General features: G+C 40.2%; 1 protein-coding gene across 1 annotated transcript; it reads left to right on the plus strand.

Annotated features, from left to right (window-relative positions):
* Nucleotides 1-1,814: 1,814 nt before the first annotated feature.
* IDH3A (isocitrate dehydrogenase 3 (NAD+) alpha) lies at nucleotides 1,815-12,040 on the plus strand (the record flags this gene model as incomplete). The annotated part of the gene is made up of 10 exons (XM_010136548.1): nucleotides 1,815-1,877; nucleotides 3,664-3,747; nucleotides 5,110-5,224; nucleotides 5,777-5,964; nucleotides 6,221-6,354; nucleotides 7,038-7,140; nucleotides 7,219-7,283; nucleotides 9,245-9,329; nucleotides 9,816-9,968; nucleotides 11,805-12,040. Coding segments are annotated over 10 exons (1,074 nt in total), but the record flags the coding sequence as incomplete, so codon positions are not given.
* Between the last annotated feature and the right edge of the window lie 593 nt (nucleotides 12,041-12,633).

Here is a 12,633-nt window from a genome sequence, read left to right on the forward strand (position 1 = left end):
GCTGCTGCTTTTTGCCTTGAGCAAATGAAATGTCTGTCCCGCCTTTAATAATGGCCTGTTGGAGGCCAGTTTCACCGTGGAGCCCCATTTCACCAATCTGCTAAAACACGCAGGAGCTCTGAAGAGGTGATTGGGACTTAAGACTCTAAGGTCAGAACGGTTCGATTTTGTTTAGCCTGATTCTCTGCTTCTGCTCCAGATGATGGACTTAAGCATAACCTGCGAGGCCCATGATTACTGGCAGGATGGACCGTTCCCTTTGCACCGTGTGGAATGTGAATCCTGACTCTACCTGTGGGAACTGTGCTATGAGGGCACTTAGACTTCACCGTCAACTTCACATTTTCCTTTAACTGCTCCGGCTGCTGCCTCATTACCTCTCCCACAGCATTCCTCACAGCATCCAGGACAACTGTATTGTTTCTGTTAGCGCTGACGCAGTGTCCCTGTTGCCGTACTGCTGTGTTTAAGCATACGTGTCTGTAAAGATAACAAATACAAACTGTACAGGAGAGGAATACAAATTGTCCAGTACGTTCCTATCTAGCTGGATAGCTGCAGACAGACTAGATACGTGAGCATGGGAGAACTGCAGTCAGGAAAATGTTTGTGCTGCGGTTTTTCTGCAGTTATCAGTCCTGATACAACTGGGAACTTTCTCCATGGTGCTCAGCTAGGCGAGAGTCCAGCTGAGATATCACAGAGCAGTCTGTGTTGGAAGGGACCTTCAAAGCACGTTCAGTCCAGCCCCCCTGCAGTGAGCAGGGACATCTTCAACTAGATCAGGTTGTCCGGAGCACCGAACAATCTGACCTGGAATGTTTCCAGGGATGGGGCTTCTTCCACCTCTCTGGGCAACCTGGGCCAGTGATTCACCACCCTCAGCATAAAAAATTTCTTCCTTATATCAAGTCTAAATCTCCCCTCTTTTAGTTTAACCCATCACCCCCTGTCCTGTCGCAACAGGCCCTGCTAAAAAGACTGGGGACGTCTTTCTTAGGCTCCTTTGAGGCCGCAGTAAGGCCTCCCTGGAGCCTCTCCAGGCTGAACAACCCCGACCCTCTCAGCAGAGGTGCTCCAGCTCTCTGGTTATTTTTTGGCCTCCTCTGGACCTGCTCCAGCAGGTTCGTGTTCTTGTGCATCATCCCAGTTTCGAAGCTTAGTGCCAATTCAGAGTGTTCAGATGTGAGAGTGTGTTAATTCTGGGCTATGCTGTGTAAACTTGTTGCTATGGTGAATTTTGTCTTTAATGTGCATTTCGGTTATGCTTTTTGAAAACGTTGCAGAAGGCAACAGTATAAAACCTGCAGATGTACAAGGTGGAATAACAAAATTCACCACAGTTTGAATGGGAAGAAGTGGCGCTACAGCAAAGTAGCTTTGGGAACGCTACCCAAAACGTGTGAAGATACTGTCCACCCAACTGCTAGTGAAAGCGTTTGATTTTTTCACTTTGTCTTCCATGAATCTTACTCCTTATCACCTAATGTACTAGAGTTACTGTAAACTCATTTCAAGCGAGTAGGACTCAGATTATCGTGCTGTAACTTCCCTCCCCTCTCCCCCAGGCAAGACGGGGGAGTACGGGGCACTGCAAAGCACAGCTGTCCGGGGTTTACCTGGTGCCAAGAATACCTCGAGGTGTTAGGATGTTAGAGAAGGACCTTGGCAAAGTGTTAGTTACTCTTGTTTCGTTTGGATTTTTATACTACTTTGAGACAGGAAATTTAAAGCAGATTTGGAGCAATATTGTTAACTTTAAAAAACCCCATTTATGTGGTAAAATAACATCTTTTTGGTTTATATTCTTGCAGGTTTCTCGATTGCTAGGTGCTTTCAAAAACCAAAAACAGGTGACCAGAAGTTTTGTTAGTGCTGTGAGTATAATAGTACCATCTTTTTCTTTTAAGAAGTTTCTCAAGAAAGGGGTTCAGAAATTTATAAGAATGCCATTGTTAATTTTACATTTCAAAAAAATTAGGCCTAAATAAGTGAGCTTGTATGCTCTTAATGCCATGCTGCATTTTTATTGGTTAATAACTGCCTTTGGCAATTGCATTTTAAATCGTAAAGTGATAATACAAAAGGCGCTAGCAAAAGATAAAAGTGGCATGAAAACTTTTCACAAAATACAGACATAAGCCAGCCTTCTGAAACTCGTCTGGAAACGAGCAAACGTTGGGCAAAGTGGAAAGATTGTTGAGAAGCTTCTCATTTACTTTATCTTGCAGACTTTCCTCCAAGCACTGGATTTACTTCACTGCTGCTTTTAGAATACCTTGCATCTGAAGTTCTGCCTTTTCAAGACCCTCTTTAAAGAAAGTATTTTAGCCATTGATCGTGTATTTCCTCGTAGACATTTCACATTCTTTATGCGTACATGTTTGAAGTGCCCATGAGCCTTTTTTTTCAGTGCAGGAGGCCTTGAAAAGTGCTCAGGCAGAGGCAGGGCTCAGCACTACTGCATGCACCCTTAAGCAGGTCTCAGTTTCACAGAGGAACGGCGGCTTTTAATGATACCTTTTGTAGAACAGCTAGAAAAGAAACTGAAAGGTCGCTCCTATCTTGGACAGTATAAAAAGATGTAGAAGGTGATGCACCTCCAGTTCTGTTGGTACCAGGTGAAACGTTCTCTGCTCAGGTGGGGTCCTGCTGTGCTGTGGAGCAACCACAGCAGAGAGCACAACACTGGTAACGAGGCATTCCACCGGTTACGCGCTTGCTCAACAGCAGTGTTCTTTTATCTGAACCTCGGCTCTTTTGTGGTGCACAGTGAATGTCTTTGGCTCAAATCAGTTAACAAATCAGTCAATATATAGTGAAATTCCGAATGTTTTGCGTGGAGAAGGATGGGAACGTATCTCTTTGAGTTGATTCTAATTGGGGTTTTGCAAATAATACTGTATCTGAGCTGCCTTTTTGTAGGTAGTAATGAGCCCTTACAAAACTGTTGGAAACCTTTAAATAAAACAAAAAGAGCTGGGGCATGTACAATTAGAATAGTGATCATAATTCTGTTTGTTAATCAAAGCAGAGTACTTTCTTCCCCTGTTACTCAGTGAGCCAGGGCTGTGCAATTTATTTCATCTGTTTGATGATGATAAAAGAAACAAGACTGAGAACGTTACGGGAGGAAAATAACTTGGTATTGTTAAATGGGTCTGCTATTTTTAGGAAGTCTCTCGAGAAGTTCAGAAATGCAAGAGGGTTTTTTTTTTTAAGGTGAATGTAGCTTTTCATAAAATTAATCTTTTCTAGCATGTCTCAGTATTATGCAGCACGTTGATAATATTGGAGACATATGAGTAACGGAGCCATAATCATCTCCTCTCCAAATTTCAAGAAGAAAGCATGCTGAAATTACTCATTTCAAGGTGTACTGAGCAGGAACTTACCTTTCAGGTTAAACCTCTCTGTTTTGAAACAGGAATAGAGAGTAGGCAGATTTTTAAACAGTTCTCTCCAAACTTTTGCACGCTGCCTGTGGAAGCCAGCTAGTCATTCCCGCTGCTGTCCAGCACTGCTATTCTTCATAGTCAGTATTTGGTAACTGAAGCTTTCTTTTATTTTCTAGAAGTTACTTGGTTCCTACAACACATGGAAAAGTTTTCTGCGTAGAAAACAAGCATTCATTTGTTGCACTGCTGATATTTCTTTACCTAGGCACAAACAGTAACTTTAATCCCCGGAGATGGCATAGGACCCGAGATTTCTGCTGCAGTCATGAAGATCTTTGATGCTGCCAAAGTAAGTCCGATTTCTCTTGCTGTAAGTGGTGTAAGTTTCACTACAACAACTAGTATTAACCAGGCATACTAAAAATGTTTTCTCTTTAACCTCCAAAAGATCAAGTTATGCTTAAGCTATTAAAACGTCTTGACAATATAGTCTGGAGCTTCAGCTAATAAAAGATAGGATTGTGATAGCAACGCAGGGCTTGAAACTCTTAGCTGGCAGAGGAATAGAGCAAAAGCTGTGTTTTTTTGGAAATATGAACATAGGGAGACATGAATTTTCAGAAATATGAACTCAATATATCATGTGAAATGATCTTGTTAATGTAGCAATCCTGAGCAACAGAGAGAGGATGTTCTTTGATTCACTGTGACTTCCAGTGCAGGTGAAAGTGTGTGTGAAAGGACCGGCTTGTTCTTAGAAATCAAAATCCTGCCCTGCCAAACACATTCACTTCAGTGATATGAAAACAGTATATCCAAGAACTACCTATCTGAGGCACTTTTGTCAAGTTTCCTTGAAAGGAAATACAGCTCTTCAGGAAAGATGTTCCCGGTGCGAATGGCACCAAGGCATCTTCCCTTTCTATTACAACTCCATGACGTAGATCCAGAAAAGTGAAGTTCTCTTTAATTACGTCACGAAAACCTTGCAACGGTTTCTGTTGTTTCCAGGGAGTCAAGCAGGAGGTGTGGAGGAACAAGGCCTAAGTTTGTGTGTCGGTGCACGTTTGCACTACTTAATCAGATTCGTTTGGTTTAAAGGCCATTCTCTGGTATGTTAGGCTTGGATTGGTTCTGTTGGCCTGTGAAAGCCCGTGTATCTTTTCCTTTATGGTCCGTCCTGATGGAATGAATCGGTGGCAGCCTGTCTCCACTGAGAAGGTTCCCGTGGTTAATGCAGATTCAGAAAGCATTGGGAAACACTTGCAGATTCTCAGTTGGATAACAGAGGTGTATCTGTGTTATGTACTGTCTTCCAGGCAGTGTGGATGCTGAACGCCCAGTTAATTCAGTTTTCAAATTTCTTGTCTCTTGTATACACAGAACGCAACAGCTCTTAAGAGTTTGAAAGAAATAGTATGTATATTGCAACTGTAACGATTTCTGTGTATATGACGCCTAGGGAGGAATCGTGGTATTTAAGCTTATGATGATGTGTTGCTCGTTCTATTTCATTTTCACTTACTTAAACAATTTTTTAAAAATGTAATTATTTTTCAGTTCAAACATCTCATGCTTACTTTCTATCACCAGAGACAAATTGCTTAGGAAAGTGCGGACAAAAATCCTTATTCACTTTTTTGTGAAAGGGAAGTTAAAACTTGGTGCAAAAGTCATGATATTTCAGCTAACATAGAGTAAATGTGTCTAGGCTCCTATTCAGTGGGAAGAGAGGAATGTTACAGCTATTCAAGGACCAGGAGGGAAGTGGATGATACCTCCAGATGCCAAAGAATCCATGGATAAAAACAAAATGGGATTAAAAGGTACTTTAGGAGTTAATATCACGATATTAAAACGTGTTGTTTTTATTGGGAGTCTGATTTAAAGGCAAGTCCTTCATTCACAGCACAGTAAAACGGCTCATTATAGAGGACAGCTTGTCCAGGTAGTCTTCTGTAATCTGAAAACAGTCCTTCATTTCAAAGCCATAACTTCTGTAGATCTTACAGGAAATAGGCTAAAGGTGGGTGTTACTACACACCAACCTTTGGGTTCGATGCAGAGTCCATTTCTAATGCAGTCGATAGACAGTAGTATGCAGTAACTATATTCTAATGTTGTTTACAGTGAAAACCTGTTGTAAAAACTCCTGTTCCAGGTAAGGGTCATGATTTGGCCTTTAAACAGCTGATTAGTATCAGCGTGCGGTGCTCGATAGCACAGAAAATTCCTGTGGCATTTCAGCATAAGGGTTAAATAGGCATTTGGAGATCCTCTGTAAGAGTACCACTTTACCGAGAGTTTCAACTCTAAAGTTCATGGAGGAGGTTGTCTTCTCATTCACGCTTGTATTTTATTTTCTTTTTTTTCTTCAGGTCCTTTAAAGACCCCAATTGCTGCAGGGCACCCCTCGATGAATCTGCTTCTGCGTAAAACCTTTGACCTTTATGCAAATGTACGTCCCTGCGTCTCAATTGAAGGGTACAAAACCCCATACACCGATGTGAACATCGTCACCATTCGAGAGAACACGGAGGGCGAATACAGCGGCATCGAGCACGTGGTATGTTGCTGGAAGCAGTGTGTTTCTGGGGGGGCTCCTGGGTCCAGGAACGGTAACTTTGCCCAGCTCAGTGGCCTAGCACTAAGAGGTTGGGTGGTGGTTTTTAAGTTTGCTACCGGTGCAAAAGTTATTTTATTGTGAAATGCGTTGTTGAGACTGCCTCACTCGGAATTCTACTACTTTGTTCCGAACATTTATAAAGTGACTTGAAAAATGAGCTTACATTTTTACTAGCAATGCAACTGCTGTCTTTCAGATTGTTGAAGGTGTTGTGCAAAGTATCAAGCTGATCACGGAAGCAGCTAGCAAGCGTATTGCAGAATTTGCTTTTGAGTATGCCAGAAATAATCAGAGAAGCCACGTTACCGCTGTGCACAAGGCAAATATTATGTATGTTGACACTTCTTTTTGAGAACAAAACCCAGCAATATACATTTAATTGTAAATAACTTTTTAGATCTTCCTTAAATGTACAACTTCTGTCGATACTACTGGGAACAAGTAAAACGGGGAATAAGTAAAATAAATGCCTCCTCAGTAAAATGAGCAATACTGGCCCAGTATTGATAGGGCCGTAGGAATTATGTACTAATGTTTTTATTAGTAAGTTTGTAGTAATCCTGTGACTTCCCTTGCAAAGACCTTATTTCAATAATAGTCTGGAACTAGGAAAACTGATTTAAAAACTGAGGATGCAAATGGCTAGTGCCTTTAGCAGTTTCCAAGCCCCTTCGTACTGAACTGAGTCATAACACGAGTGGTATTATGCAGCACCACCTTTACAAACTCAGTAAGCCTTGAGTAAATGATATGAGTCATTCTGAGAACGAATGTATGCCCGTTAAAACTACTGATACAAAAAATATTTTAGGAGGAAATTTAAACGGCATACCTTCTCTGACTCTTAACATATTTAAAATATAATTTGTATTTAACATAAGGGATCATTGGTCACAAGTTAATTTTCTGCACTCAGTATTTTTATTTCATTTTCTGTTTCATGCAGGTTTTTTTTTTCTTCGATATCTCTTACTTTCAATAACTGCAACATTCCCTTGCTTATTTAATTGCAGGAGAATGTCCGATGGGCTTTTCTTGAGAAAATGCAGGGAGGCAGCAGAAAACTGTAAAGATATTAAATTTAATGAAATGTATCTGGATACTGTGTGTCTGAATGTAAGTATTTATATGTTTTAACGGTGGTTATCTTTTAATTGAACTTCTTAGCCTTAATGAAAATATACTTCTTTCTAGATGGTTCAAGATCCATCACAATTTGATGTGCTTGTTATGCCAAATTTGTACGGTGACATCCTCAGGTATGGAGATTTTAATTGAAACTAACCCACCATGGAAAATACTGTTACTATCCAGACCGTTATTCCGATTACATGCTAGCCAGATGGGTGACGATTTTATGCATTCAGAGTTTAAAACATCATAAATGAGACTTAAAATGGGAAGAAAGGATGTTGGGAGGGTCTATATGATGAGAATGTGCTTCTTACTTTAAAAATGTTTCTGCTTGTGGAGGCTATGAATATTGCTCACCTGGGGCAGAAGAGAAACGTCTGCAAATGCGGGAAGAATTCGATGGCTTAAATTGTAATAAAGAATGGTTAGTTAGATAGCGGGGAAAAACCTTCTAATCTTAAGCACTAAAATGGATGTGCGAGGACTGTGAGACCATGATGTTCACAGCAAGCTAGCCATACAGTTAAATGATTCTGCAGCGTCACTGAGGAACGGAATGTGTTTCGTATCTGCATGATACTAATACTAGAGGTACTCGGTGTCTTGAGGGCAAAATCCACCAGCACGCATTTTCCATTCTGTAAATTGTTTAGGTAGAGTGTAAATTCAATTAAATACTGCACAGAAAATGAAGTATCTTGCACCTCTAAGGAGAGATTGAGAAAATAGCCTGACTCAGCATTTGTTTACAAGTTCAATGACTATTTACATCTTAGAATCCATCCCGTTTTTGTAGAGATAATAAATGTAAAGTAACTTACACACAAGAAGAAATGCTTGTTGAGCTTCTCTTAAAATTGCATTTTCTCTATGATTTTCTCTATCACCGCTAAGAAAAATCAGACTCCAAGTAATGCTTCTTGCTTTAGCAATTGGTAGGGGAGTCCTTTGGGCCCTCACAGCAGCTGTCAACTAAAAGAGATCAAATCAGATGAGTCCTATCACCGGTACTATTCCAGCTTACTTGACCTAGTTCACGATCATCTATTTTTAAAGTTCTTGTAGATATCATGTAAAGAATTTCACAGTTGTAAACATTTTCAATACATTTGAGTCTGTTCTTGAAGAAGGGCCCTTTTGTCTCTCAGCCACAGTGCTTTTTTAACGCGTGAACATAATGCCAAAGAGGTTTCTTGGACTGAATAGGTACAGAAGGAAATCGCTTATCTTGAAGCACTAGTGACAAATGCAGACTGTATCTGTTTTTTCCCCAGACTCTGTACAACTAAAACTAATTGATTTATTTTAGCTTAAACTTAAAATACCATTCTGCAAGGTGATCCAAACTTGGCTAGTCTTAGGTTAGCTAAGTTGTAGGCGATAAAACAGTATGCTGAAATTGGAGGTTGAAGAGCTTTGCTTTTCAGAGGGTGCAGCTTTGAGGGTACAGTATGATGACTATAGGCGCACTTGCGTTTTGTTCCCCACATTAATTTTGGAGGATGCAAAATGCAAATTACTTATGTCTGATGATCTGCTAATGTCAGACTTGTGACTTACGAGCTGTTCGGTAAAGAGAGGGAGAAAGCTAGTCTGGTGTCACTGCGAACATACAGTAAGCTGTAAAACTGCCAGTAGTTCGTGTCCTGAGCAAAATTCTTCCACATTTTTTAGAAGAACTTTACATTTGAAAAGCACATCCGTAGCCTCTTCAGAGGAGACAAAGACTTCTGGATGGTTACAGGGAACTGTTCATTACAATTTTTGCTACTTTTTGAGACTTCTACATGTATTCTGTTCTTTGAGTACTTTTGTCTGCATCTTAATCAGCTTTACTCTAATATTTGGAATTTCCTTTTAATTTTCCTTTATTAAATTGTCTCCTGCAAATTTTCAAATATTCCAGTGGCAGACAAGTGGCTAACAGCATCTGTCCTTTCCCAACCTTATTCTCAGACTTTGTAGCTATATAAAATAAGTTATTGTTGCAGTATAATGAGAAACAAAAATATTTTAATACCTTGCAGAGAGACAACTGAAAAACTTGTGGGTTTCTCTGTTCGGGGTTCTGTTGGGTTTTTTTCAGTGACTTGTGTGCTGGACTGATTGGGGGTCTTGGAGTAACGCCAAGTGGAAATATCGGTGCTAATGGAGTTGCGATTTTTGAATCGGTAAGTCTTACGCACGGTGTAGCAGGAATAACTACTTTGTCTCAACTTAAGAATCTCAAACCTTTCCAAGACATACAACGTGTCATTTAATTTCTCTGTAAAACTGTTTTTTACTGTGAAGACACTGAAGCTTTACCCAGAGAGAGCAGTTAAAGTATGTAACACATACAGTTCTTTCATTTCCTTTTACTGACACTTGGTTTCCCCCTTATTCGTAAGTTAAATACCTTCTGTGAAATAGAAGTCGAGGGGCACAGGGAGGAGATTATTAGGTGACCTAGTTCCCTCTTTGTGACGCCTTTGAACTGAATTGTTCTAGTCCTTCCCGTGTCCTTTCCACTCCCGGTGTCACAGTGAAGTAAGTCCTACTGTAACATGCTTGTGCACGAGGACAGTGTTTCAGGTTGCTTGCGTACACTTGAGTTGCCTGGGACGTTTTAATCAGCACGTTGACATCGTAACAGATAGGTTCGCTTTTATTTCTAGGTTCATGGAACAGCACCAGACATTGCAGGAAAAGACTTGGCAAACCCAACAGCCCTTCTTCTGAGTGCTGTAATGATGTTGCGTCACATGGGACTACACAAACATGCCACAAAAATTGAGACAGCTTGCTTTGATACTATTAAAGATGGAAAGGTAATATGAGACTGTGCAAATACCTGTGGGGAATTAAAAGCATATTCGATCACAGCGAGAATTAACATACAAGTTTAACACCAGAACAGGGGTGACCCGTGGCACTGGCCTGATGCATGAGCAGTGCTGCTATCCTTCTCCAATAGCAAGGATATTCTCTTGGGTGGAATTAAACCTGCCCAGGGCAGTAGTAAGGGCAGGCTGTACCATTCCTTGTGTCTCAGCAACGCTCACCTTACATTTCCACATCTTCGTTAACTGTAAAAACTAGAACTGAATGTCTGTTTTTCATGAAGGGGACCACAGGTTGTGAAGTTGATAATGCATGCAAGGCATATGTATTTAAATCTGGATCCTGAAGTGAAAGACACTCATTTGCCTTTCACAAGTTTGATCATCCACTTCTGTTTATGGCATTTCAGTCCCGACTGCAATACTTCTGCCCCTAGTTTTTCAGATCCGTTATTTTTTTTCCTCCTAACTGATTTCCCTTTGGCAGTAAGTGTGTCCCGATTCCCAAATAGGATATTCTGGGGGGACTTGAAACCTGACTTGAATTTGTGCTCTTAACATCACTGGTTCGCTCATCTGCGTTGACGTCCACCTTTTCAGAACGTAGCTGGAAAGGTCTGAAGACTGCAGTTAAAGAGCATTAGCAGTTAGCCGTGCTGGTTCGATTATCTTGGGCAGGAGCATAAGCAGCTGCTCTGTAATTAAAAGTAACAAGCATGCTTAAACAAAAAGCTGTCACCATTTCATAAGTGGTCTGTTTGCAGCTATCTTACTGTGTGTAGGAGGAGTCAGTTTAAAAAAATACCTAAACTTACGAGTGACTAAAGAGATGGTTCTGTAAAGTTCCCATTTTCTGCTCTGGAAGTGAAATCCTCCACCTGCAGGTCAGTAATTCTGTGGAAGATACCATAGTGCAAGTTTTGTGACATGGCTACTTGTTTACTAGTTACTTACAATGGTATGATTATATGCTCACAGTGGAGAAAATCTTTTTACATTGAAAAAAAGCATAATGCAGTTCAAATGACACGATCCTAAAACAGTAACCCTGACTGCCGCTCACACTTGCAACTTCTCCTTCTTCCCTTCCCTCCAGCCATTTAATTAAGATCTGCGTGTGTGCCACGTAAAGGGAAAACTAATGATTTTAAATTATTTCCCAGACTGCTTTAATCTAGCTAGGTTGGACAAGCAATGTTGCCCATTTAAAAAAAAAAAAATTATTTTACTATCTTCATACTGCCAGATGGGAATTGTACGTGATGAAAAAGTTTCTTTTAACTCTTCATTTTTCCATCTCTTAACTAAACTAAGCAAATTTAAAGGACTATTAATGTGCAGCGTTAAGAGCTATGTGTGCTTTTTCTGTGTGGGTTTGGGAAAACCTGAAAACCTTACTGAGATTACTTTCGGTTAGCTGCCTTTGTATGAGCCTTCATATATGAATTTTACTGCCAAAGGACAAACTTCTTATTGAAACCTTAAATCCTTCACAATTCATTACACTATTATGTGGCCAAGGGACTTTGGAGAGCTCTGGCCAAACATACTCTCTTCCTGTATTAAGATAAAATCACGCTGAAATCTGGTAACGTAATACCTGATGTTCATACTCAGCTCTTCTCTACCTGCCTCAGTCTGTACGGTCCTTATTGATGAAGGCACGAAGGCTATATGGGATGCGGAAAAACTCAAACTTGATGTATTCCTTCTCACCCCTATGTAGTATCCACACACGGCATACCAGAAGAACACGCAGAACTGTTCAGAGACAAGACCAGCCCACGAAAACATTTTAGTAATGTTATTTTTTCTTTCTTTCAGGTCTTGACGAAAGACTTGGGAGGTAGCGCCAAGTGTTCGGAATTCACGGAGGAGATCTGCCGCAGAGTACGGGACACTGACTAAACTGTTCATACTACCCGGTGTAACTGACAGGACACATCATGCAAAGCACATTCTGTGTAACCTGATATCCGTATGCGTATGGGTCGTCTTGTCTCTTAAGAGAGCAAACTTTTTAGTTAGGGCCTCTCCTTAATAAATTTAGTCCAAATGGCTCCAAATGATGCTTGTGCCTGCTTTCAGTGGACTTTTCTAAGTGCTTTGTCTTATTTATTTTTTCTATCTGGTGAAGATTTTTATGTAAGTGAATTATTTTATTGCCACTGTAACTGTCTGCCATGTTCCATTTCAACTAGAGGTTTTTGCTTTCCACAAAGAAAAATTATGCAAATAAACCAGTAACAGAATTAGTGAAATGTGAAAGCACCTTAATGGTTAAAACCTATTTTATTGATCTTACTGAAATGTCAAAGATAGGTTTTCAGCCTAACAATAGCACAAGATGACCTTCACAAACAGAAACGGGTATAAAATAACTTAAAATAGCAGTTGCATGTTAAAAGCAATGGAAAACCACTTTAGATACTCACGAAATAAAGCCTTGCCCTCCAAAAGGGCGTGAATGAAGAAATACAACAATCTAGAGACTAAATCTATTTGTGTATTTTAAAAAAGCCCACAACCACTAACCAGCAAGGGGTGAGAATTAATACTGAAGAAAAATTATTTTTCAAATCTATATACCAAAATAATTCTTAGAAATTTTCCTCTCTGAAACACACTTTACAACAGAGTTCTAATGAGAGTA

This window comes from Buceros rhinoceros, unplaced genomic scaffold (genome assembly GCF_000710305.1).
Source record: "Buceros rhinoceros silvestris isolate BGI_N320 unplaced genomic scaffold, ASM71030v1 scaffold34645, whole genome shotgun sequence".
Taxonomy (NCBI): Eukaryota; Metazoa; Chordata; class Aves; order Bucerotiformes; family Bucerotidae; genus Buceros; species Buceros rhinoceros.